General features: G+C 41.9%; 2 protein-coding genes across 2 annotated transcripts in view; one reads left to right on the forward strand and one right to left on the reverse strand.

Annotated features, from left to right (window-relative positions):
* Positions 1-21,468, reverse strand: part of edem3 (ER degradation enhancer, mannosidase alpha-like 3) — a 461,179-nt gene that overhangs the window by 41,363 nt on the left and 398,348 nt on the right. The gene's annotated exons all lie outside the window — the stretch shown is intronic.
* notch2 (notch receptor 2) overlaps positions 1-21,468 on the forward strand; it is a 39,323-nt gene that overhangs the window by 2,837 nt on the left and 15,018 nt on the right. The window contains 6 exon segments of the mRNA XM_072389695.1: positions 8,290-8,371; positions 18,556-18,830; positions 19,209-19,416; positions 19,549-19,682; positions 20,108-20,230; positions 20,838-21,071. Of these exon segments, the coding sequence (XP_072245796.1) occupies positions 8,290-8,371; positions 18,556-18,830; positions 19,209-19,416; positions 19,549-19,682; positions 20,108-20,230; positions 20,838-21,071 (1,056 nt within the window).

Raw genomic sequence — 21,468 nt, forward strand, 5'->3', positions numbered from 1 at the left:
ACTGTTGCCTGATTAATTAGTTAAGGGAAGTAATGGGATGCCAACATGGACCCATATACAGGGCTCACATCATTAATTTACCAAACCAGCAGAAACAGTTACTACATTCACGGTCTGCACTGTTTCTGATGAGATTCTGGCTTTCTACTTCACTTGCCGTGTTTTGATGCCATTTTCCATGCACTGCAGTTCTTTGAGATGTCCTTGAGGGGTGGGATGTAAGAATGCCAAATCAGGAAGTCCAGAGCATTTGAAGATAATCTGGTGAGACTGGCTGCCAGTGTTGCAATTAATCTTGCAGCTCATTAACTGTGAGTGGATGAGTGCACACAATGGTGGGCGTTTGTGTTTCATACTCTTTTTCTGCTGTCCTGGTTGATGTTTTCCACTCACTGGTCACTATCGTGCATACACTCAAATGGATGTGGTACTTACATATCTCCAAAAACTTGTCAGCAGTGATCCCCATCTGCCATGCTCACCGTGTTTTCCACAGTGATTTGTTCTTTTTGTGTCATGGCCTGCCTTCTGTGTGATTTGGACAGTCTCCTGCACCTGCCCTTTAGTATTTTCAGGCGTGAACCCAGCAGAAAACCTCCCACTGTGAAGTACATGGGTGAACAGCAAAAGTGTGGACCGAGTTGTCGTACATTCTCCTGAAAATCTCTGGTTCTCATGTCACTCCTCCATATCGTATGCCAAATTAAGATCTCCTGTAATGAAAGATCATTAGATCACTCACCCCTAATACAAGCAGCGCCGGTGTTGTCTTTCTTTCTGAAATTAAACCATGCTTTGGACAATTTTTTCTCTCTTCCCCATTGCTCCTTCCTGTTACAAGTTTCCAGCAGTGTAGATGTATGATTTTATGTAATAGTTTTGCAACAGGACACTCTCAGAAAAACATGCAGGCATAGATAAGAGGATTCAGTAAACTTGCAATCGTAAGATTACACACATTGGAACTAGTTCTCATTTTCCATTCGTCATCATCCATATGACGTGGTAGAAGAAGCTGCTTGCCTTGATAACATAAACGTTTTTTCAATCAAACAGAAAACCCCTGTAGAGGTATGCAGGTTGAAAGCTTTTAATGCACAACATATTTGAATCTGCAGTGTAATAAAGACAAGACAAAACCAGGAAGTATCCCCGTTATCGCCTTTATGAGTACACATGAAAAGGCGATTATTGAAGTGCATGACAACTCTGCTGGCAGTGTCAACAGTGCGGCCGTACTCCCGTTAGGTCCACAGTGTTCTCATTCTTGAGGAAGCGTAGGTGCCATTCTTGTGGCACACGACACCGCGTTGCCCGGTTGGTGTAGGCATGTGCATGGTTGCATATATTTTCCCAGTGCAAACAGCAGATCGCTAACACGCGTGAGCGTATCTATTTGCGTGTGCATATGCATTTCATTGTGGATCCAAACTGCTGACAAAAACACAGCAATTGTGCCACCCATGGTTTGCTTGTATCCGGCCCACATTAGAGCGTGGTGTGAAATGTGATTTATCTACATCATTATTCGCCCTGTGCTCTGAAGACAAAGATCTTCATTGACCAACCCACAACATTGCATTATTCGTTAACCTCAAACTCTACCCATTGGCCTGTGGCTGTTACTTTGATATGACTTAAAACATCTTTTCTGTGATGTCACCCAGCCCTTCACTTTCTTTCTTACCTATTGCTTCTCTGCTTCCTGCAGCCTCAGTGAGATTAGGTCGTTGTTGCATTAGTGCATTCATATTAGGGCTGTACAGTATTGATATTGTGCGCATCCACAGAAGTCATGAAATTCAAGGAATTTCAGAAGGCAGAATTCTTATACTATGAATTAATACTACTATCAATATTGTATTTCCTCCTAACCGTTTTCTCCATCCCCGACCAGTTGACAGTTAGCCTTCATAGGCTGTTTGCTACATCTTCCCTCTCAGTAGGCAGAAGGATTGATTGGTTACACCTATCATTTCTCCTCATGCCAGTCTCCCCTTTCTCACTTACTGATAGTTACCCAAGTTTTTTGCATCTTTGCTGCCAGCTCAGAGGCAGAAATATGACAAAGCGTCACAGATGCCTTGTGCCAAGGCAGTAAATTGCCCTTCTGTTGATGGTCACTCAGTCAAAGTCAACTACCTTAAGGTGAATAATTCGTTCCATCGAACCGTATACAATTATCTACGGAAAACGCCTTGACCCGTTTGCTTTTAGGGATTTTGATTCCACTGCATTGTATGTGAAGGGACGTTAATGCCTTCCATAAACGTCATGCACCATTAATATAGGAGGTAGTATTTACGGCTGTGAAAGTCATGGGCATTTGAGCGTTGTGTTGTGTCAAACAGGTTAGCAAATTAACAGAGACTTACAGCGACCTGCATTCTTTGGCCGACATGCCCTGTAATCCTGGAAACAGAGAGGGAGGGCACATGGGGCCAAGCAGCACACAACAGGTACCACTGGGATGAAGCTGGTTTAGTAGTGCCTGTAGAAATAAGTGCATTGATAATGTCGACTACAGTTTTTTAAGCAATCTCTGCAGACAAGTATAAACACCTAATTTGTTTTATACTTTATTACCTGTAAATGACTCATATTTTCATATATTTAGCCCAAAATGGGCCAGTATTATTTGCACGTTATACCTCAACTTCTGCTGCTTGACTTCTACGAGTAGCAGAAGTTACGTGAGGATCATTGTTTTGTGAGCGTTTAGACATGACACACAACCGAATCAACCTATCCAATGATGGCAGCAAATACTAGCCAGTCGGATGTTGAGAGGAATGAGTCTGAACTTTGCCTTATTAGAAAAAAACAGACTAACAGCGTAATTATTGTTACGCCTTTTTAACAAAAGCGGTTCCCGTGCTGTTTCAGGACTCATGCTTGGGCCAGTCATTGATTTTACCACATTTAGAGAGCTACCACAGGGCCATTTCATTATGTCACTTTAAAAGTCTCTTCCAACACATTTTTGACCCTTCTTCTGGTATGCTCTGAATTTTCATAGAAGCTCAGAGTGCAGGGAGATAGTTTATCTTCACACAAACGACAATAGACTGCATTAACATCACCAGTCTGCTTTATTTACTCTATTTTAAACAAGTGTTTGTGAGTGCTCTCTGCAATGCCGACCGATGTTCTGTCTTGAATTAAGCAGACTAAACGCTACACTGACCAACATGGTGGTCACAGCATTGCTGTTGGTCTGGTTGGTCTTCATAACCCCGCCCTCAGTCCATTAACTTAATCTTTAACTCCATAACTTTTCTAAGTAAGGCTCTAATTCCAAAACCAGCCCTGAAACCACTTTGGTGGATGCTAATCATTAGATGGGATGTACATCAGAGGGGTCTTAGAAGTAGGTGTACTCCGTCCTGACTAAAATATAAGTGGCAATACTGCACATACCCTTGTATGCCGTGCACTCGAACATTGTTTCCAACAAATGTAATAATGTGCAAGAATGTGAGAACCAGCAATATAGCCAAGACAGAGACTGAAGTCTGTGTTTGACTAGATAATGCCAGTGGAAACAGTTTGGAATAGTTATGTTTTGGGGGTTTTTTGTGAACATTGTTGTTCAGCTGTCCAAGGTTACCTATTTACCTACGGTAATACATTTGACTAAGTGATATTAACAAAGATTAACATATTAACAAATTCAATGTCATTGAATTTAGTCATTGCCTGTGATCTGAAATGTTTTCAAATGTAAACAGAAACATGACTCTGTAGCACAAGCCTGAAAATTCACAATCAATTGATATCAAGATAATACTGTTAGGTTTGTTCGCTGTAATCAAAGCAGTGCCTGAAAATACGAGATGGGGAGAGTCCCTAAATTTGTCTTGTCTTGACATCATTAGTTGTCTTTGTTTCTTTCATCAGCCACACACACGTGCGCACACATGCACACACGGCTGTTGAACAGGGGTATTTCTCAGAACCATATAAAAAGATTTATATGTCAAGATTTTTTGTCATCCATGTTGACCTCATTTTTATTCAAAATCTCAAACTTCTTTTTGTCTATCGGTTGCACTGATTTAATGTCAGGCTGTGGGGTGTTCTTATGGAGTTCAGTGAGTTGCATTAAACCCTCAGTCAGGTTTTATAATATATATATATAAAGTTTTATTTGAATTAGGCTTCATCTCTTCTTCTGAAAATCCTGTGGATCAGCCTGAGATGTTCCAGATGATCACATTCTTGTGCTGTTTTTGTTGGCTCTCACCTATTTTTTGCAGTGAGACACCACCCTGAAACTGATGTGGTCCTGCAAGACGAAAGCTTTTAAACCCTTACTTGGTTTCTCTGGTTGGTATCTCTGCTGTTTGTGTGGGCCAGTGAAGCTTCCTTCAGGGTAATAGTGTTTAGTTTGAGCTTTGTCTCACTGCTTCCATGCTGAGCTAAGAGTATTTTATTGCGAGTTACCATGACAACCGTTTAGCCTAGTAGATATAGAGGCCTGTACAGCAATTCCAGGAAATGGGGTTACTTCCTCACTCAGCGCGAACAACTTCCTGCCCTCTGCCGTATGGATGTGCGCCAAGAGTCAGGGAGACCCATTCGTGTGCAGTCTTTGTCTGCAGTTTCGTAATTACTTCCCCTTATCAATCCACAGCTAAAAGCTAAACGCTTGTGTCTTTCTCGGCTAACTTCTCTTACTGTTGCTCTCTCTACATATTTGACAGTGTTTTTTTCTTTTCATGACCCAGCTTGAGCCCTCGTGGGATCTGCTGCGGTGTTGGTGATGAAGTAGTGGCTTTATAAAATGTCGGGGGGAGGAGGCGCACAATCAGCCCAGCCTTTTTTCAGTTTTTTCCTGTCTAGACTAACAGGTTATGATTTATGCTTTGTTGCTTAAGATTTTAAAGCACTGAAAGCAGATGTAACAGATTCCATGCTGGTCATATTACTCATATGAGCTGCACGATGGTCATGTGATGTCAGTGTCTGTAACTGAGATGCTATTGACACAGCCAGACACATATGCTAACATGTTCTTTCCTTTCCATTAAGAATTAGATCATACTTTGTCACACAAATGTGAATGAGATGATCAATTTAATTGCCTTTGTTCAGTTTTAGGTCATATTTAGTATTTCAGCTGAAATCTAATTTCTGTTGATTTCAATCAGCTGTTTTGAAACAGGTGCATGAAGACGAGTATAAAGCCACACTAATAGCTCTATGAGACTATGATAATCACATGTTAACATTCTGCTTACTAACTTGCTCACATTAGCAGGGTTTCCCTCCAACTGTGAGGCGAATTCAAACCAAATTTTAAGAAAATAAGCCAAATGAAATGAAAATATACATTGTTCACAAATAAAAGTTTTAGATACAAGTCAAACGCACCAAACAAACATGAAACTTGATGGAAAGCCTGTTGACAGAGAGCACAGCTCACAGTGGAAACTAAGCTTTTGATCAGCTTCTGTTCCAGCTGTGAAAGCTTTCCTTTATGCAAATGCGCTTGGTCTCATTTTCTTTTTATTGATATACCAAGTTTTGGGTTTTTCCATCGCTTATTTCTTATTCCCATTTTCAATTTGTGCACCAACGCACCTAGATGGAAATGGAACTATTGATAATACTAATGTGTGTTGCCGTTTGCTTAAGGATATACAATCTAAGCAAGAAGGCGACGCTCGCTGGGGCAGAAACTGCGGTAGTAGGCGGGTTATGCAGCATGGAAAGCTGGAACAATGCGTAGACTAAAAAAAGTTAACACACCAGTATGTGCTTTGTATCTTTTGTAATGTCATCCAGAGCTGGTTTCAAATATACCTTAAGTCTCATAACGCTGACGGTGTGTTACCGTGCGTTATAAGAGAGACGGACATTCACCGATCCTCCGGATTGCACCGCTGGGTTCCATGGAAGTTTTATCCATATAATGTCACTTTGCGCTTTAAAAGTCTGGGAAAAGAATCGCCTAATTTCAACTTCTGCATCATGGCACCTTTTATAGGTGCGTCTATCCACTGGGTTCACAGAAGGCTCTGCTTCCAGTCTAAACAAATGAAAACCACAAAGACTAATGTTTTTGTGCTCCTTTTGTTTTCCACATGATTCCTCCTCTCCATCACATCTGCACACATAGAAACACCTTGAACCGAAATAAGTGAGAAAAAGCACAAGTGCTTTTGATTTAGAAGGGCTCTGAGTAATAGTAATCTGCTTGTCAGGTATGATCTGTGTTTTTTTTTTCTCAGCCCACACCATCTGGGTGTAGTTTTACTATTGACTTTGTCGATCGGGTCTTATCTAGGCTCTCATTCCTGGGAAAAAGTTTCTGTCTATGCTTCATTGATAGTGAAGTGTGAGAACAGCCGGACAGAAAGGATGAAATGTTAGTGTTAGCAGCCTGGATTACAATACGCTGAATGAATGTGTGTGAAGTTCTTGTTTGTTTTATTTTACAGAGGCGGGCTTTGGATTTTCCAAACTTTCACTGGTGATCTGTGTAACACTTTTTTCCCCTAAAGTGGTGTAATATCAGAAAAGCAGTCATATCTGGTGAGATCATTGCATCTGGTTTTACGACATTTTACAGGGGAAGCTTGTCCAACCCGATGAGGGATGAGAAAGACTCTTTCCTGTCCCTAGTTTATTACTTCCATTCTTTAATTCCCTTTCCTACATGAAGATAGATTAACCATAAATATTCATTCAAAAGTGGTCTTGAACGAAACCAAAAGTGAAACTTTTCCCCCCATGTCCCAGCTCCACTCACATATGTGTGTAGTTTCTGTGACATTTTGATGTTTGCATGATTTTCAGGCCTGGTTTTGTGGCAAGCGTGCAAGCCGTGACTGCAGAAAAAGCCCCAAAATAGCCCAGTATTTTCTGCAGTTTTCTGTACTAAGGCAGTTGATTGATAACAACACACTTTATTACAAGAAAATATCTATGCTAGAGTGCACTTAGTGAACTGTGTGTGTGTCTGTGTGTGTGTGTGCATGCTTGTTGGGATTATGAATTTCACAGTGGTTTATGTATGGTATCTCCATGGCTAATGGGCTATGTCTGTCGGGCTTGCTGTAAAGCATTAGTTTGCTCTCTGGACAGATCAGTTCAGAGACCTTGAAGGCACAGAGCTTGAGTATAAACGTGTCTAATTTTTGACACAGCAAGATTGCACGGTTAATAATAGTATTTCAGCGTCTTCACAAGGACTCTCGAATGACATTGTGATTAATCTAGGGGCAGGAAGTAACACCACTGCTGAGCGCACTTCCTGTAATGCAATGACTGTTTTGTGAAGACATAGTTGGCGTTTCTTCGAAATCAGCTGACCTGCCCCCGGTTTGTAAAGAGAGCTCTGTTTAACAGAGATGATGAGGATGAATCGAATAAACACTTAACATGTGAGACGAGTGAAAGAAAATATTGAACTAATGATCCATGGCAGTTTGGTTTCATTAAACACTCAAAATCTGACTATGTATCCCTGCATTTGACTATAGTATCAAATGAGAACTTCACACTTCTGTTTGGCATGTTGGGCGTGAGGATCTCTTGAGCCATGTGTATGTGGAGGGTTGAAGGCACAATGGGTAATGTGTCTGGCTGTAAGGGTCTCACTAGAGGGGAGATAGTTGGGCTTTGTTGTCTTGGTCATGGCTCATTTTTGTCTGCCTGCCCATCGGGCTGGCCTGTGATCCCTGTCTTATTCCAGGATGGTTTTGCCTGGCTTTATAGATGGATGGGGAGCCGTTCTACTTCATGTCACTTTTAAAATAAGGGAAGAAAGAAGAGTTTTAGGGTACAGGGAGACTGTGTGGGGAATGGGTTGTAAGTCTTACCACCTTTATTGGCAGATTTTCATTTTGGAAGCTCCAACAAGTTTTCTGTGATGCTAATTTTTGAATGTCATCAGTGATAAAAGACTCCAAATAAAGCCAAAACTATCATCTATGAAGGAACATTTAAAAAAGCAATGGCTCAATATGATATTATGTATATTATGTTTTTATTTATTGACAAATAAGGGACAAAATCTACATCATCTTCCTGTAGTTCAGAGTCATAACAAAACTGTGAAGACAAGCATGTGCTTGAAAATCCACACATTACAAACCCCCCCCCCCAGCATAATATCTGAAGAGAAATGTTTTTGACTTTGTGAATAGATTGTTGTTGTTTTAGTCAGCAATACTATTGATGTGCAATATGAAAATGGTTAAAGATATTGTGGATGTTTTTGACTGAGTGCTGAGCAGAATGCAGTTATGGTCGTCTAACTCGACTCCTTGTCTCTTACAGCTCTGCAGTGTGTGGACGATAAGGCACCTTGTGTTAACAACGCCACATGTCTGACCTTTAGCAATGGCACCGAATACTGCAGGTAAGAATCACCGGCTGGGGCCTGTGGCCAAACACAGGCTTTAGTTCTTAAAGTAAGTAATGTGAGTACGGCATAGATGCATCTCATTGATAGTTGGATATATGGGAGCCAAGACAGAAAAAGATCAACCCCAGCCTCTTGACAGGACCACGAGGTTTTGCTCAGGCACAAAAGGGGGAATAAAAGACTGCTCTGTCTCACAAATGACATCAGTACTGGGAACAATACCAACACACACATCTCCACCTCCAAGATTTTCTTTTTGGCTACATATTTGGGGGTTTTATTGCTTATTCTCTTGTTGCTATAGAATGTTTGCTGAAAGAGTCGCCAGCATATTTTACGACCCAGAGATTATCACATGAGAAAGTAACCTATTCAGTCAAAAACAGAGAGAGAAAAAGAATCAATGTGAAAGTTGTCTCACTCAATCACGATGACATTTTAGTTAATCATTGTTTAGACATGTTAGTGTAGACTTTTGTTTCCTGTTAAATGCCAAGTTTGTGTCAACGAAAAGCTTGAAATAAGTGTGCTACCGGAGTAATCAGACCACGAAGGAAACTTGCCGTAGTGTGAAGGAGAGCAGTGGCTTCCACTTTCTGACAACTTAGCCAAGTCTGTAATTTAGTCCCAGCTATCTTTTTAATTGCATTGCCCCTCCCAAGCCAAATTCCCAACGAAAACGCACCATAGCTGGATCATGAACCTGATCATGTTTCATCAAATTTGATGTGAAGACTGCTAGTTGTCTGTTCCCAGAGTTTTAGGAATTTCAGCACTTGGCTGCCGCTATAAAAACTGAAGATGAAACCGACATTCCTTAATCAGTGTTTAACTTTTCTCTGGTCTAATCGAAGGTCAAGTAGACATTTTGCCGCAAGTGCAAAGATGCTCACTGTCTGTTTGCAGTGCATGTGTGTCCGAGAATATACCTGCGCTGGGGTCAGCCTCACTACTCTGATGAGAATCGTTGGTATTCTCCTAATGCGAATAGACTTTAGTGCTGTTGTAGACAGAAAGAGGTCAAGTTTCATAAACACAGCTTGTTAAGTGAGCTCAGCATGGGTGGGATATGATGTAATCTTATTACACCAAGCTAACATCTAAGATTAACACTGGTTAAGACGTCTACTTCAAGCACATTAGAAATAGTTAGTCTTTAGTTTTGAAAACGTCTCTCAAGTGGGAGGACATGCAGCTGGCTTGTGCTGGTGACACATTTTTAAACAATAGGCCCAAATCAGACATAAAAACCCAGATTTGGAGATGTGTTCCCAAAATGGTCAGACAAGTATTAAGATCCAGTGGACTTTTTTTCGGACGTAAACGGTGTTGGATGTAAAATTGAAATGGTAGAAAGGGCACGTTGCCCTGAGGACACAGAGAGGAGCTTCTCAGTGCAGAAAAGTCAGCTGACAGAGAGCAGGCTCACTGTTAGACTGATTAGGTAGTCGGCTTTTCTGCTATCTACTGGCGAACATGAACAACATGCGCACAATCATACAAACATACTGTATGTGCACAAACTTGCCTTTGTTCAAGCTCTTCAGTCCCATCTGCACCGTGTTTCTGGTCAAAAGGCTCATTGTTTCCAAATCTAATAATGCGTTCATTAGCCTCGTCAGTGTATTAAAGGCAAGTAAACAGTCACTATGGCCTCTTGACTTCAACAAGGCATAATTATGTCACATGAATCCTATTTGGAGTCAGACAGAGGAACTACATAATTAAACAGACAGTTGGTATCATAAGTTAGAGTTGGTCAGTGCCTCTAATTACTTTGTTTGATATAAAAATGCATTATGTGTAGAGTAGTAACTGCTACCTGCGTTTTTTTCTCTGTGAAACAGCATCAACATTAGCAATGATAAATGGTTGTGTTAAGTCATGGTAGTGATGTAATGAGCTCAGTTCAAGGTCGTTTTTGAGGATAAGAAACATTTTTCATGCTCACTGTGTTGAGTTACCATTAAACCAAGGAGAAGGGTCTTCATAAATGCAACATGTTGTTTAATTAAGACTAATAATGAATTGCAGTAAAATGTAAAATCAGCAATTGTGCATCTGGCTTTTGTACAAACTGAGGCAGTCAGAATGATTTCCATTGAATCGTAGGCTTTATCAAGCCTTTGAGCTCATCATTATTATCTGTTACTGCTGCAAACCTTGGCTCAGGACAGGTTTTCTTCTATGGTTAATTTTCTGTAGCAACACCATCAAGAGAAGTTATGAATTGTATTCAGTTGACATTACGTTTTTATTTCTCCATGGTTAGAATAACCCTGTGGAGAAATGGTTTAGTATTCTTGCAGTAGAAGGAGATGCTTTAATCCTCAGCCTCCTACATATCTCCATGACCTGCTCTGCTTAGTAGTACTTTAGTCTTAAGATTTAGTAGTAGCATAAACTAAGACTAATATTTCCAAAGAAAATCTGACAATGTGTTGGAAGCTCAGGTGTTTCATGTCTCAGAGAAGCTTACAGTGCCTGGGAAAGGTCAGTTGGCTGCTTGGCAGGGCTTGGCAGAAGCTGTCTAACCGGTGACACTGCAAGCCATCGGCTTTGGGTGTGACAAGTGACGTGAGGAAATCTCTGTGAGGATTTTTGAATGCCAGTCTGCATGGTGTTTTTTTGGTAACTTGCATCATTCAGGGGTTCATAAATAAATATATATATCGATGATATTAGTGAACAAAATTGAAACTCAGGTCCTGTTTGTGTGCTACAAAAGATTCCTGATTCTCACATGGAGTCTGACTCACAGATCGGTTAATTCCTGGATAGACAATGTGAGCATGAGGCTACACATGCTATGTTGCCTTAACTTCCAGGACAAGGTCTCTTTGTCTTCTGCTGAGCTACGGTGCAAGCTGTTTAACACTGCTTCTCTCTCAATGTCTTTTTTTTTCTCTCTCGTTTTTTTTTCTTTAAGCTATTACCTTTAAATCCCTTTTTTTTTTTTTTTAAAGTTGCTCTTGATAATGATGGGAGAGAGTTGCTGTGTTGTGTGGACCTGCTGCCTGTTTGATCTGACAGGTAGAATAAACCTGCAGGGCAGACAGAGGAAGAGAAAGGGCCAAAACAAAAGAGGATGTCTGTTTTCAGGTAATTTGAGGAGGAATACCTCGGAGCACAACTCCTTACTAATGATGAGAGAGCAGTGAGCAGGTGGGGGTGGCGGGGGGCCTAGAGAGCGGTACATAGGGGAGTGTAATTTCCATTTTGCTACGCCTGCCTCATCAAACTGTCATTCATCCGCGCTTCAGTCCCTCACACTGCTTCAGGGCTTTAGATGCCTATGAATACAACTCACCTGGCCTCTTATTATTTATGTCAATCAATACTGTTTGTTCACCTCCTTTTTAGAGTAGATTGTGTCATAATCAAGAAGATGATGCCCCATTAGCCTTTATTTTAGTAGTTATTACCTAATGTCTCACTCAGTCTCACTATTCTCTGCCGCCTTTCTACATCCGAGGACTCTTTTGAGTAATTTCACACCCAAATCACCTCTCAGATTCACAGTCTTTCAATTGAACAAGAGGTGCAAGATTTGACCCCTGGCTGGATTAAGGGGGGGGGGGGGGGGGGAGTTAAAAGAGAAGTCATTTTTAGAAGCCTAGTCAGCCCACCTCTCTGATCCTCCCTTCCACATACTGTATGAGGCGCACATACTCCTTACAGAGTAAAGTATATGATCCAGACTAAAGTAAACATACCCAAAAGAAGGTTATTTGAACCCACAGCAGTGATTTCTCAATCTTACTCTCCAAAGATGTATCTCCTTCCCACAGCCCTTAGCAACGGCATTGTGGATGTGGTTGAGACTGGAACCACAATGATAAGACTTTCCTTGTGTATATATTTTGTGCATCATGTACTCTTGCCGTCTGTGTCTCTGGAGAGCCGGGGGCACCTTGAGCGTGGAGCAAGTTCACGTTGGCACAGATCTCGCTCTCAGCATGTTAAATTCAGTACTTTGTTTTTACCTCTGTGTGACCCAGATGTAGTGAAACCTTGCATTATTGTTGTTATTTGTCTTTCTTTGTGAAAACAGCCCTTTTCTGAATGCTTTTTGAACACACCGAACTGTGCTCATCTCTAAAAGGGAAAGACTTTCGAAGCACTGGGGAATGTAGCAACCAGACCATAAACCCACATACAGTCGGGTGACAAGTGGCTCTCTGTCAAAGACAAATGTGACGTGTGAGGTCAAAAGAACCTCTGTTTTGTCATAATCTCACTCCTTGTCTGCTCACACAGTCAGTGCTGTTACATTAATGGCTAAATTATAATAAGATTGAGTTATTCAGTTCATGTAGACAGCTTGATCTGACAAGAAATCGAATCAGATCGGGTTACTTGCGATCGAATTAGGACCCCGGGATAACTCGATCCAAATGTACACGGAACGTGCTTGTAGATCGAGCGTTCTGCGCGTGCTCGAGATTTTTTCCCGTGATCGTCACCCGGAAGTCGAAGGCGACGATATTGTTGTTATCGCCGTCATCAGAAAGAAACAAACAACGCGATGGAGAATGCGCCGCTGTGCATCGCATTTGTGCCATAACCCTGCTCATCACAAATGTAGAGCGACGCAGCTTCATCTTGCTCTTCGTTCGCCATCTTTCTCGAATGCCTGAGTTTGTTGTTGTTGGTGGTGAAGACGTCAACAGGAAGTGGCTCTATTAGCGATAGTTGAAATGGGTACAGCGCCACCTATCGTACTGTGGTATGACACGCTTTATGCCAGTGATTCGATTCATTCACCGCCATGTATCCAAGGATAATTACCCTCTCTCAGATAAGGAGCATAACCTAACTATAGCTATAATCGAGTTAATCTCGTCATGTAAACCCACTGACTGTTAAGTAAGACCGACGAGCTGTAGTTGTGAGGAATCAGTGACAAAAAACGAGCTAACATGAATTTGATTTCATTCAAGTTCACTTTTGTTCTTAGTTTTCAAGATCGAGAGATAAAGGCACACCAAAGAAAAACTTTGTTGTGTGTCTGTGGAAAGTTTAAAGCACACTTTAAACACAGAAATCATAAAAACCCCGTCTTGCCGTTGTTTTGGCTTGACTGCAACAGTGAAGGAATTATTCAGGAAGAGACATTCGGCATAAAAAAAGATTGGCTTGATTATTTGTTATAGTTTATTTCTGAAGCGGTGGTGGATACATGTAGCAGAGGTCTAGATATGGAGCTTTTATGAGCCGACAGGCCAATTGTTAAGAGATTTCACTTTGAATAACCACGGGAACAGGATAATGACAGAGCAACGTACGGAGACAGGCAGAAGGAGTATTTAGAGACGTAATGGGTCTCATGGTATGTACCATTGCTGCTCAGATGAATCTTTTTGAATATGTTTCTAAACACAGCCTGAGATTTTACCACTTTATGCTTGTGTGGACTCCACCCTGCTCCACACGCCTTAATTCGGTCAACACTGATGCTTTTAGTCTGACTGCTTGGCTTGCTTCTCTTTCTGGTATGTCTCGCTCTCTCATTACTTAGCTTGTGCTTCCACCTCAGTGCAGCCTAATCACTTCTTTGTTCCTTCCTCTTTTTCTCAGTGTGACTTTGACATTACCCTTGTACCCTTTGCTGCCTCCCCGCCCCAACTCATGAAGTTATTTTTGCTGCCTCTGCTTTTTTTTCTTTGAAAAAGAGAGAGAGGGAGAGGAAAACAGTGACGAGAAATGATAGAGTGGCAAAAGTACACCTCCAAATTTTGAACTATTCATAGTTTCCATCCCTCAACAAAGGAGCCATAATCAAATTTTAACATTACATTTATTTTATTATTGCACCGTACGACCACTGGAAGATTATCATTGTAAGGTCTTTAAATGGGGATTTTTATCTAATGTTTTCCAAGCTTTAAGATGCAGTTTTATGTTATGGATTCACCATTTTGCCACTTGTCTGTAGGTTTGATTCTTTGTTGAACAATCCTGAAATCTTGCTGCACAATTGCTTTGATAAGTTGAGCATTATCAATTATCACAGTCAGTGTTTTTTTGCTGGGAAGCGTCACCAAAGCCTGTGAAGCGTTCTGTACGTTTCTTCTCTACAGGGAATAGGCCACCTATGCCGTAGCCAAATCAGGGAATGATCCAGGGATTGAAATGTGAGCCGGTTTATGCTCTCCGTCTGTTTCTCTCACGCCGTGTCTTCACGATGGCCGCAAGGGGAGAGCAGGATGGAGGTAATGGGCATAGCTGAGACGAGAATAGAGGCTGGAAAAGGAGTGGGTGGTGGGCTTGTGGCTGAGGATGAAGAGGCAGGAGGGGAGACTTGGCACAAAACAAGAATGAATCAGAAAGTTGAAAATCTCGGCTGATAGGAGTTTGGGACAAAAAAGGTTGTAGACGTTACACGAGCCAGCGAGAATCGACCCACCCCTCATTCTTCACTAAAACCCCCACAGCTAAGCAGGATCGGCAGAGGTCAGCATGAGGTAGAGGAGGTGGAGGAAGAAAATGAGGGAGTACAGAGAGAGTGAGGGGGGGGGGTGTGTGCTCAGGATGGGGGCGCTAATGGGAACCAGCTGTAGAAACCTGACACCTCAGGAGAGGGTTTGAAATGAGAGGTGGAGGAGTGAGAAAGAGAGGGAAAGAAGGTCTACAGGAAACTGCACACACTAAGAGAAGGTTGGAAAAAGGGGGAGGGAAAAAAGTCCTGAGAGTAAAAACAAAGAGACCCATAGATGAGTTTGGCAGCAAAACCCATCTCTGCTGTGTTGTTCATGAAAGTTGAGCTCATTGTGTGTGTGTTAAAGTGCACGGATATGTGTGCAAATTCCACTCTTTGTTGTAGTGTATATAGAAATCTGTCAAAAGAATCACTCTGCTGCTTGTTTTAACCACGGACGAGTGTGACAGTGTTTTTGGTTCGAGCTTCCTTAGCGAGACACCACTCCCTGACAGTAATGTGAATCATGCATGGCCTTGTCTGTTTGCTACAGGCTCTTGTGATAAAGCCAGGGGCTAATAATGAGCTCACTATCTGGGAGTGAAACCTGATGGACCGGGTATCGTTTCCTGATGCCACTGCGTTTGGTCCTGTCAACACTGGCTAGATAGCAGCTATTTGATTTAATAGACCTTACCGTGCATCTTCTCTGTCAGCACTTTTAAATTTTCATGAAAATCTCAGAGAATCAAATCATTTCTGAAGGGTGTTGAGTTGCAGCAGGTGTTTTAGGCATTAAGAAGCCACCTTTTCCAGCAACAGACCAAAGAAAAATAAATCACTCATAAACTCAGTGACTTCAAAAGACTTTTAAAATGGGCTAAATGTCACAGCAAAACATACCCTTGAGTTTTGAATTTCCCATCTCTCATGAGGTGACAATACTTGACTTTTATTCTGTGTCATATTTCACATTTTTTAAACGGTAAAAATGTGTAAAATGTTCCCAGTGAAACTCAAACCTGGCATTAACCTGGACATGGTGTTCTTTATGTGACAGCCCGCTAATGTGATGTATGTCACAGGGCAGCAGACCGTGTCATTACTCTGGGAGAGGGAGCGGAGAGGCTGCCTGGGAGAAAAAAAGAGAGCAGTCCTAATTCCCAGGATGGCCGTCTTGTTGTGATATCATGACCAAGCTGTGTTTGTGTTTACAGTGGGGAGTCATAGTGGGGAGGGACGTCTCTCTGTTTGTGTATTTATGTGTGTGTGTATGGAGTGTGTGGGGAGTGCACTGCAGACAAACTGATGCGGGGTCAGAGACGGGGATGACAGATGGCGTCCACGTCTAATCCGAAGTTAGGAGGCATGACGTGTGTTTTTTACAAAAAAAAAAAAAAAAACAACCGCAAGAAATGAATCATCAAGTAAAATTTCAACATTTGGACAGACATATGGTCATTTTTAGAAAGATTCTCACAAATGTTAATTGGGTAAAATGATGTTAGGAAGCAATAATGTCTTCAATCTGACAGGTCAAAGGTCAGCTTTGTGCTTTTCTTGCCTCAGGACCAGACGGGAAGATTGCGACAATACTTCACAATTAGTTTGGGAGCTGAATTTAGAGTAGTGAATCTTATCTACCCTCTTATTAAAGTCCCTCAAAGTTTTCATGACACATTGGGAGTTTATACAGAATTGACATGCTGTGACTTACTCGTGGTCAGAGCCATTCAAGCGTTTTTGTCAACAATGCAGGTCTGTGGCACAGGGGTGGAAGATGGTGCGTGAGGCTTTGTTTATTCAAACATATCTGCTGAAATAACGTGGAGTAAGATCAGTTAAGTTCATGGCGGTGAGAAATTCACACACTCGAGACAAACGGCACCATATAAATGTGACGCGTTTACTTCTCGGCGCAGTAGACATGCATCACATTGTGAACCAGTGACACTGGAGTGGAAATTTGGTGCCAGGCGCTGTTTTTGACTTCGAGAAGACATTTGGTGACTCACACATCCTACTAGATAGAGGTTTCTAGGATGTGATTGATCTGTGAAGCTCGGCCTGGCATGCTTCATGACTCTCCTGCTTTCCCATGCACTCAGTCTAATATCTTCAAGCTGCTCTGGGTGGAGTGGCCAAGAATAAAAATAAGCACTCAGTGTGAGACAGAATGTCCCACAATAGTCTTTTTCCATTGGCTCATTTAACACAGGTTTCCGATTCTTCTTTTTACATTTGAACTCTCGACAGTTCTACTTATTGGTCAATTAATCGTCCTTTTGTTTTTATTCAAGACGATGCTGAAAGAAGATATAAAAGTGTCTCTGTTTGTGTGTGTTTGTTACTGCGTGGTGTACCTTTGCCCCTTTTGTGTTACCTGAGCTCCTCAAGGGAGGCAGGTTTAAGAGGCCTCGGTAAGAGGCGGCAGGTTCCTCTGTCACCCACAGTCCCCAGACAGTGTGTCTGCCATGTGCCACGGACACACACAGTGATGACAGATCACAATAGCATAGGCAGGAAATCACCTTAGTAATGACTTTTTGCGCAGGAACCAAGTAACACCTCTGAAAAATGTAGTCTCACATAGAGAAGTGGTGAGTGAAAGTAGGTGTGACTCAGAAAAAAACAGGAATAGAAAGTCATAAAGGGAACATCGTCCCATATAAGATCCCTAGTGGAGTGATTGTGCAATCGTATCAAATTTTCCCCACTGCTTGGCATGCAGATGAATCATTTCACAGAAAAGGAAGAAAAATGAAATGAAAAGAAAAGGATGATGAATAATCAGAGGGAAAAGCAGACACAAAGACACACAATCTGTTGATCAAATCTTGCTTTTCTTAAAGCCATACATAGTTTTTTTGTGATGAAATTACAATTGCCAGATATTTTTGCCCTCTTTGCACAAACAAGTTCTTCTTCAAGTGCGCTTGTTTTTAGTGTCTTCAAAGTCAACAACTTCCAGAAAAACATTACTTCACATCCTTCTGCTTCTCAGCTTCTCCTTCATCACCACTGTCCCCAGTTTAACCTGCCCATAGAACCAAACTTCTGCCTTTTCTCATAAGAGGGTTTATGGGGCAACAGCTTCGGGTTCAGAGCACTTCCTTTAGTAATCTTGGGGTTAATGGGTCAAGTCCTGTCTCCTCCTGCTGGCCTAGCAGCATGTTTTTAGCTTCTTAAGCAAAGAAAACACAATTCTGGGATGAAGCTCACGGTTCTGTGAATGTGTGGGCTTTAGTGGGCATGAGACGGCCTAACATCTCTCTTTGGACAAAGGCACTACGTAATCAAAATCTATTAACCATTTGACGTTTGAAGTAAGTGAACAACTGCTTTGTCTTTATGCACAACCACACGTTTTGCTGATGCTTCTACAAAGAGATGTGGTTCCCCACACACTGCTGTTTAGGTCACTGTTTAGCAGTAGAGAGGAGACAATAGCGTTTACTTGTACTGGTTAACTTGTTTCTTTGATGTGTGTGTGTGTGTGTGTAGTAAAGCCTTCTTTGCAGATGCGTCTCTCAGCACTCTACCAATGCCCCTGGTAGCCGTTGTCTGATGTGGTGCATTACATCCACCTGACTGAAACTCACTCTTTGTTTTGTTTGTTTGCATCTCTGATGAGCATATTTGTCTTTTTGTGCAGCTTGTTTTCCTGTTGTATTGTCTGCATTGAGGGCTGATTAGCTTTAAGTCCTCAGTGGTTTTGCCTACTTGATCGCTGATATCTGTGTTTTTCTGTGTCCAGGTGTGCTCCAGGTTTTCTGGGTGAATACTGCCAACATATGGACCCATGTAAACCTGGTTACTGCCTGAATGGAGGGAACTGCTCAGTGTCCATGTCAGCTGGTGTACCTGTACTAAGTAGCGTCAGCTGCACCTGCCCTCTTGGCTACACTGGACAAGATTGCCAAACTCCCCAGAACTCCACGTGTTACCCAAACAACCCCTGTGCCAACCAAGGTGTCTGCACCCTGCTGTCCCTCGATAAGTACAAGTGTGAGTGCCCCAGAGGATGGACAGGTGAGATACTCTTTAATCACCTCTCAGAATGACAGATTTGATCTCTGACTCTTTCTCCCCAGCAGATACTACTATGATGTAATTTATGCATCCTGTTTTTAAATGTTCTTGCAATAAAGACTTTTATTGGACCTTATCTGACTGTTTGCGTGAAATAGTTTCTTAATAATAACAATAGATTTGGTCTATCAGTGATCTATATCATTATACAAACAAATCTCTTGAAAGTCTTTTACAATAACCACTAATTCCATAAAATAAATGCCTGGTTGCTGCATATTGTTTAAGTATCTAAGACATAATTTTCCACTTTTTAAAATGGCACCAAGGTCGTCTACTCTGACGCATTAGTGATGAACTTTTGGTTCCTGTCCCCAGGTCCACGCTGTGAGCATGAAGACAGCTGTCTCTCTGGCCCCTGTGCCAACGGTGGAAGGTGCAGCTCTCTGTCTGGTGGAAGCTACACCTGTTCGTGTCCTCCTGGCTACAAAGGTTCTCGCTGTCTTAATGACACAAATGAATGTGCAGACACACCCTCTCTTTGCCAAAATGAAGGCGAGTGTGTCAACACCCCTGGCTCCTACAAGTGAGTTCGCACTGATCAAATGTGAAAAGTGTAGCTACTTTGTAGATTTTCTGTCAGACTAAGAAGACAAAGATGTTCTCTGCTAAGACTAAGAATTTAGATTTAATAAAATGGATTCTGCAATTGCTACAGGTGTATCTGTAAACCAGGGTTTACAGGCCAACACTGTGAAAGCTCATATATCCCCTGCTCACCTTCTCCGTGCCTAAATGGAGGCACCTGCCACCAGAGCTCTGAAACCACCTACTCATGCCACTGCCTTCCAGGTAGGATGTTGAACTCAGCAATGCCTTGGCTCTTGCTTTTGATTGTTAACACATTTAAAAGTTAATATGTCACCACACTCGAAGTGAGATGTTAGTATTAGGGGAAGGGTCAAAAGCTGAAAGCAGAATTTGTGGGACTGGTATTTGTCGACAAATGAATGTAGCTTTGAGATTTTGAATTGTTGCATTGTGTTGTTTGAAGTGCAAACAGTGTGGTTCTGCTGGCTGTTGTTTTAAACACACTGATGTCAGTCTGCAACTGTTAGCAAGTGCACACAACAAACAGGTGCTGTTTATACAGCACAAGGATATGGCATATTGCTTTATACTGAAGCCAGTGTATTTTATAATTTGTCTTTCCCAACGGACACATATTTAGAACAATGACTAATCAAGTGAACTTATTTTACTTTTGTTCATGCTAGGTTTCAATGGTACTAACTGTGAGAATAACATTGATGACTGCCCTGGTCATCAATGTGCTAATGGAGGAACCTGTATGGATGGAGTCAACACCTACAACTGTCAGTGCCCCCCTGAGTGGACTGGTAAGGGATTCTGTTTGTGATTGTATAATTACGTGTACACGTGATTGCACTAGTTTGTAGAGCAACCGTCCCAGATCCTTAAATCCAAGCCTAACAAGAAAGCATCTTCTGCATCTGGAGAGGACGTGTGGCTGAAGGTTTCCCCTGCCATTTTTAAATGAAGCAGGGTGTGTTTAAAGAAAGTTGTGTATTACAGTATTATACATTTTTTACTAAATTTTTTTTGTATGTTGCCATTTTCTGGGATTTCTTGCAATCTCGCTGTACTTCTGAGCCCCAGAAACCGCATAAGGTGTGTCTCTGCTAACACGTTTGAGTAGTGTATGCAGGCCTATTGTTAACTAAGCAAACATGCATACCTTAGCTTTCTTGGGCTTGTCTCAGTTTATGTCGTGCTAATCCAACCAGCGGAAGCAGAGCCAACGTGACCTTAGATATAGATAATATATAATATCATATTAGCTATTTTCAGCGGCTGAAAAGAAAAACTTTGAAAACATCTAAAAAGTGGGTGAGCTGTTGTCTTTCTTGCAGCAACCTCAGGCTACTGCTGTTATGCTGTCACACGGTTCGCTGAGCTTGAACGCACCTTTTCCCCCATCCACAGGTCAGCACTGCACCGAGGATGTGGATGAGTGTCGGCTGCAGCCAAACACCTGCCAGAATGGAGGCACCTGCAGCAACGTGATTGGCAGCTACGTTTGCGTGTGCGTCAACGGTTGGAGCGGACCTGACTGCTCGGAAAACATCGACGACTGTGCTACAGCAGCCTGCAGCCCGGGCTCCACTTGCATTGACCGTGTTGCTTCTTTTATCTGTGTCTGCCCCTATGGAAAGACAGGTGGGCTAATAGTGGGATACCACAAAGACATTTCTATATCAAACCGTCCAACCCCCCCAAAAAATGTAGAAAATGACTGCAAACGAACATGCTCTGTACAGAGAGACAAAACAGAATTGTGGGAAAAAGAAGGAAACACAAAAAATGGAGACATCTGGTAAACAAAAACATTCAGGTCAATTCTTGTCTTCGCATTGAGACATAATTGTGTTTCGCATTTGAGCTCTGCTGAAAGATTATTGAAATTTTGTTAAGCGTGCTTTGTAGAACTAGTTTAGTCATGATTTATTAGATTTGTCCTCAAGGAACTTCCAGGGAATGATACTGCCAACCCCATTAATCATTCTACAGAATACATTTGGATCTTGAGCTCGATGACACTTTTTTGGCTTTGAAT

This window comes from Leuresthes tenuis, unplaced genomic scaffold, assembly GCF_036924035.1.
Source record: "Leuresthes tenuis unplaced genomic scaffold, fLeuTen1.0.hap1 SCAF_7, whole genome shotgun sequence".
Lineage (NCBI taxonomy): Eukaryota > Metazoa > Chordata > Actinopteri > Atheriniformes > Atherinopsidae > Leuresthes > Leuresthes tenuis.